The sequence below is a fragment of the Cyprinodon variegatus genome, unplaced genomic scaffold (genome assembly GCF_000732505.1).
Source record: "Cyprinodon variegatus isolate N-32 unplaced genomic scaffold, C_variegatus-1.0 Scaffold270, whole genome shotgun sequence".
NCBI classification, from domain to species: Eukaryota; Metazoa; Chordata; class Actinopteri; order Cyprinodontiformes; family Cyprinodontidae; genus Cyprinodon; species Cyprinodon variegatus.
This window is the reverse complement of record NW_015150723.1, coordinates 827,142-833,141: the sequence shown is the minus strand read 5'-3', so window position 1 is coordinate 833,141 and position 6,000 is coordinate 827,142. Positions and strand designations below refer to the sequence as shown.

General features: G+C 37.6%; 1 protein-coding gene across 8 annotated transcripts in view; it reads left to right on the top strand.

The window, feature by feature from the left end:
* The first annotated feature begins 2,430 nt into the window (after nt 1–2,430).
* ccdc88a (coiled-coil domain containing 88A) overlaps nt 2,431–6,000 on the top strand; it is a 66,607-nt gene continuing 63,037 nt past the window's right edge. For 5 of the 8 annotated variants that reach the window (XR_001481452.1, XM_015382955.1, XM_015382958.1 and 2 more), the window contains exons 1-2: nt 2,432–2,994; nt 3,088–3,188. Coding sequence is in view for 6 of the 8 variants with exons in the window: in XM_015382955.1 (XP_015238441.1) it covers nt 2,929–2,994; nt 3,088–3,188 (167 nt within the window). In the remaining 2 variants the exon portion in view is untranslated. Of the gene's footprint in view, nt 2,995–3,087; nt 3,189–6,000 lie in introns of all 8 variants that reach the window. The other 3 variants (XR_001481451.1, XM_015382953.1, XM_015382957.1) reach the window with 1 other exon arrangement.

The following is a 6,000-nucleotide window of genomic DNA, read 5'->3' as shown; positions in this document are numbered from 1 at the left end:
TAAAGTCAAAATTTGAGGTATATACAATTTTGTAACCCATCCTTAAATAGATTTTTAGTTTTAGTTCTGCCTCAATGACTTCCTAAAACACTGTTACTTAGAACATATCTAAATCTCAAGCCATTATAAATGACTGCAAAAGCACAGATAGCAGTATCTGCCATAATGTATGCAACTGAGAGCTATCCTTTCGTAAAGGCTGCCTTTGAAAAGGGCTCAATTTTAGCTTTAATTCAAACTACACTGTAGCAAAACTCTTTATTTCCCAGGTTCCCAGATCAGCGATTGCCTTTTAAATTGGCTGTTTTACCATGTGACCTCTGTTCCCTTTTCACACAATCAGAGCCATTCATCAAGGAGGTGTCTGAAATCCCAAGACATTCATGCTGCTTTAACCTTCAGGCGCTGGGTGTGTGATACAACTCCCTGCTGCAGACTTTCTTTTAGCAATTAGGTTCAAAATTAATCTCCTTAATCCAATCAGAAACTGTTTCTTTTATTCATTGCAAGTGTTAAGATTTGCATGTTTGCTATTATGGATTGATAATTCAAAACATTTGTAATGGTAAACCACCATACATATTAAATTAGTTTTTCTTATAATGCATTTTAAGCAAGCAATATTTTGGAGAGAAAAACTACTCCATCCTTTTAATTTTGATTTAAATAATATTAATGAATTAGTATTAAGGTGAAGATGCTACTTTTTGTTAAAAGTACTGATTATTTATCATTTCTGCTTTAAGTGTTCCCTGTAACCAATTGATGTAAGCTTAACATGTTGCACATTTAAAATTATATCAAAGGCATAGAAAATTTAAACCATTGTTAAGGGGCCTCCAATAAATTAGTACATTTTAATAGAGGTATAGAAATATCATTTCATTTATTGAGAAATACAATGGTATCAACATGATTTAATGGTTTCAACACAGATCAATTAGAAAAATTTTAATTGTTATAAATGACTTAGAGATATAAAGGATGTGGAACCGTTTTTTGTAAAAGTGCAATGATAAGTTGTTTTTGTTTGACGGATGTGTTAACTGTGTTAACTGTGTTAATTGAATACTATAAGTTTAACCTAAGGTTGAGCTTGTGTCTACCGATGTATTTATATATATCCATCCATCCATTTTCTTTACATGCTTAATCCCAAGTGGGGTCGCGAGGGTTGCTGGTGCCTATCACCAGTTGTCTACGGGTGAGAGGCGGGGTACACCCTGGACAGGTCGCCAGTCCATCGCAGGGCAACACAGAGACAAACAGGATAAATTACCATTCACTCACACACTCCACTCACACCTAAGGAGAATTTAGAGAAGCCAATTAACCTAACAGTCATGTTTTTGAACTGTGGGAGGAAGCTGGAGTACCCGGAGAGAACCCAAGCATGCTTAGGGAGAACGTGCAAAATCCATGCAGAAAGACCCTGGGCTGGGAATCGAACCCAGAACCTTCTTGCTGCAAGGCAGCTATTAGTCTTTATTTAACTATATATATAAGCAAATAAAGACTAATAGGTTGTATGCAGATTAACAATAAAGTCATGGGACAGCCCTCTATATTTCACACACAGGAACATCAAAGACATAACATTCTAAGCAAATATAGTTCTCAAATTTTTCCCTATGGACCTGTTATTCCAGTTAAAGCCCCAGAAGCAAACAACAGATAAAATTTGTGCAAAAGCCATTTACACAAATTAACCTCTAATTGCAATAGTAACCAATTTACATTAAAAAAGGGTACATATTCAGTTGAATTCTGTCTGCTGTGTCATGAAACAGGATGAACACATTTCTGCCTGAGTTTAATGACACGTTTTTGCTCCTTTTGATAAAAATGGCTGAGATAAATTAGATTTAAACTTCTGAGAAGCAGAAAGTCACTTGCTCCAAATTAGTAGTTCCTATTATTTATCAGTATGTGTTAATGCAACTAAAGATGAAATCATCTTTATATATTTGGATCTGTCAGAGTCTGGGCGTCTTGTTCAGTTGTTCACCCACCAGGTGTCAGTATCATCGAGTCCTCACATATCTACCACATTGAATACAATTCATGCAAACAAAGGGGATCACCTTTTTTTTGTTTAGGAGAAATTAAATACCTAAATATGTGTTTGCTGCAGTGTTCATTTGAGGTGTTGATATATAATAAATATGGTTTTCATTAAAAAAAGAAACAAATGTAGGTTTATTTCCTTCACACACTTGCAATTAAAGCCTAATAAAATGACTTGCATGATAAAATGTTGACTAATAAGTATTTTTTTTTTTTTTTTTGTTGCAGCCATGACTCAGAGGAAATGTGAAAGGGAAGAGGATGCTTTGATCCATGTCCTAGTTTAGTAGGAGCAGGGAGGGCGGCGGGGATCAGGAGGCGGATCTTCTTGTCCTCCAGTCATCCTCAACTCCTCAGCTCACTCAGAGCTCAGCGTTTGAACAGAGACACACCGCAGAGGCTGTCTGGATACCGCTTTATTATTAAACACGAGAGGAACCCGACTATATGAACATGAGAACTTGAAACGTCTGGATTTTTCTCTTTTGCTTTTTTTTCCTTTATTTTTTTCCCCTCACTGCTGGATATTTTCCATTTAATGAACCATTTTCGGATTAAGAACCCGATTGACCTTACATCGCTGTATACCTTCAGTTTTTTATTTATTTATTTATTTATTTATGGGAGGAAAAAAATGTTGGAGAGGAAGCCAAGCCCCTTCTTTGGCATCTGACACAGCTGGGTCGCGTCGAGAAGATTGAGGATTAACATCTTTTTTTTTTTTTTCTTGAAGAAACCCCCCTTTCCCCGGGGTTGTTTGAACCCAATTTAAATCTAATCGTCAAAATGAGTGGAATATAAATAAAGGCATATTTCGCTCAGATTAGCCCTCAGCGTATCTGCGTAAAAGCGCATCAGGAGATGATGGAAAACGAGGTTTTCACTCCACTGATGGAGCAGTTCATGCTCACGCCTCTGGTCTGCTGGGTAAGGAGGACCTTACCTCCCCCTTTCAATTAAATATATATCAATCTGGATTATCTACTTACCCCCCCACACACACCTTTTCTTTTCTTACAGGTGAAGAGTGTTGGACAGTCTGCAGTATCCGATGGCAGCAAATTATCGGAATATATGGAGCTGGTGGATGGGATTTACCTGAACGAGCTCATGCTTGAGATGTAAGTGATTTGACAGGAAGGGAGACATTCCCATCTGTCCCTCCTCTTTGGCCTACATTGAGGGACAGAATTAGCCCGAATGAGGACATGCTCAACTAGATCTACTGTCGATCTACTTTCTGTGTGATTATTTACATTTTAGTGAATGGTTGAAATGACATTAACCCTTAGGGCCCCCCTTTTTTTAGTCGGGTTGAGGGGTCATCTCTTTGAGTCAATTAAACAACTGCAGCCTCTGTAGGTTTTTTAACTGAATGGGACAAAGGGACTCTGTTTTGGGTCAGAAAATCTTATTTCAAGGCTCCTTTTGAGCATTTCTGCAGCCATGTGTTGTTGAGTTGCACCAATTATCAACTCATATATCCATAACCTTTGTCTAACGGAGGGTGCATGGAAAAAATAATCTGTCCATTGATGCATTTGATTGGAAAATGGGTTTTGTTGCAGAAATTAAGCAAATCTGCAGACCATTTGGAGGCGTTAACCAGTACATTTGTTTTTGGTCCACTCTATAAAGCCTCAAACTCAATGCTATTTCTGATATTTTGAATTGAAAAAGCTTCCTGGATGGGAAGCGAAACGTCTTCAAACTTCCAGTCCAGTGCTTTGTCTTTTTTAACTTTTTTTGGAATGACTATGACTTAACTGATTGAGGATCTTCACCAGCATATAACAAGAAAATTTCTCCATAAGCATTGGGTCGCTTCTACCTTGTTTTATGCAGATTATTGTTTCACAACTTTCTAATGCCAGAATTGTTTTCTCCATTCTGCAGATGCTTAATAGATATTTAACTTTACCTACTAAATGATGAATTGTTGTGTTGGGTTGTAATACCAACTTTTGCTGTCAGTAGCTGTCTTGGTAGTCTGCAATGCTAGATTGCAAATCTTTATCTCATTTTAATAACCTGAGTTAAGTGCATTTTGTTGGCGCGTTTATGCAACATAAACTGTGGGATTACATGGGTTTGATGCATTTAATGAACAGGACATAAAAAGCATGTTTGGCCTGCCAATCTGATGAGAGCCGATAAAGGAGAAAGGAGCTTACTCAAATCTCTGGCCAATTGATTGTTGCGTCTGTAATCTTTGGTACATATATGTAGCATATTGCTCTCCTTTCAAATCTTTATTTTTTTTTTTAAATTTTTGTCTTCATTTTGTTTTTGTTATGTGCACCATATCCTCCATCAATTGGTGCTGATTAGAAGATACCTCCTTGAGTTGGCACCCCGCTGTGCGGTAGATTATTCTGCAAATATAGCCTAAAGCAAAATAATTACTTTTAGCTGCAAATAATTTCTTTTGCAATAAATGCTCACATTACAAAGGTTAACCTTAAAGTAAATTTGTTTTTATGCAATTAAAGACACAATAAAAAAATAAAAAACGTTTGTTTCTTGTTGCTGAGGGAACTATAGCATGTCAGATTCGTGTCGTTCCAGTCACTGAATAATGCATACTGCATGACAGGAGACTGATTTCCATTGTCTGGCTCCAGGCAGCTACATCTTCCTATTAAGAGTTTTCCGTATTCTTTAATATTTCCCACTAATGCCAGGCTTTACACTGTCAGCGTTTTATCCCGCTTGCATGTCTTAAGGAGCATTCAGCTACGGCTTCTCTCAGTCGAAGGGATTGTCACTTCACAGGAGAGGATTATGTGTGGCACATGCTGTGTCGCCTCACGTCAGCTCCACTCTTAGTCAGTTTGGCAATATTTAAAGCACAGAAAGATGATAACAGTTGTTTTTTTTAATAGAAAATAAGTAATTGATAAAAAGTAGATATATAGTGTTGATGTCAGATGAAGTATTTGAGTCAGTGGTGAAGAAGGGTTTGTGTTTTTTGCAGCTAGGATTCCTGCTCAGTTTTGGAATGTATTCCATTTGTTTTAACTGTTTCTGGGTTTTAAGGGTGGGAGAACTTTTTTTTTATTAAAGCTTTTATTCCTCATTCCATTATTTCAAAGTTCTATCCTTCCTTTTTTATACCATTATTCATCAGTGTGTAGTACATTGTGGCAAAGCTGCAAAAAAAGGAACAGAAATGTGAATGTTTTAGTCTAGAGAAGTGTGGAGCTGAAAGAAACGTTCCTGAACCCTGTTTTGCACAAAAAGCTGCTTAACCCTACTGGCTGTTTCCTGTCATTTGATGGCAGCTTCTCTCCTTCCTCAGTCCTTGACCTCCCACTGCTCCAGCGTTCAGTCTGCTTAGATGAATCCAGTTTAAACCACCTCTTCAAACACGTTCACCAGGACTAGTTTTCCTCCTTCGTTCTGCTTTGACTGGTTGAGCCATTTCAAAACTGAAACATGTTTAGAGAGGCTCTTTTTAGGTTTAGCTGGACGACTCCATGTTTTCTTGTTTACACATAACTGGTGCAAAAACAGAACAAGTCTGGTATTTTCAGCATTTTTCCCCTGTGGGACCAACGGATACTGGCAAGCGGAAGGGTTTTGGGGGGAGGGTTAGGGGGGGGAACAGAAACAAGGAAAAATTGGCCAAAATCTAAAGGATAGCTACCTTTCACACGATGAAAGCTGACAAAAGGAAATGCAGTAATTGAATTAGAAAATGTAAGCTCATAACAGCTCCTTAGTTCTATGTTTAATGGAAAAATATGTGACCTTGGTTTAAATTCTGTCAGCAAAAAATGTGCTGTGTGGGAATTTTAAATTTCCAGTGGACAGTTTAATGATCTTGCAGAGGGGAAAGCCTTTATTGAACTGAATAGGACTGTTACAGTGTCAGTTATTTCCTTACAGGATATCAGGGTTGCCATTCAGAGGCTTGCTTGGTTGCTGCGT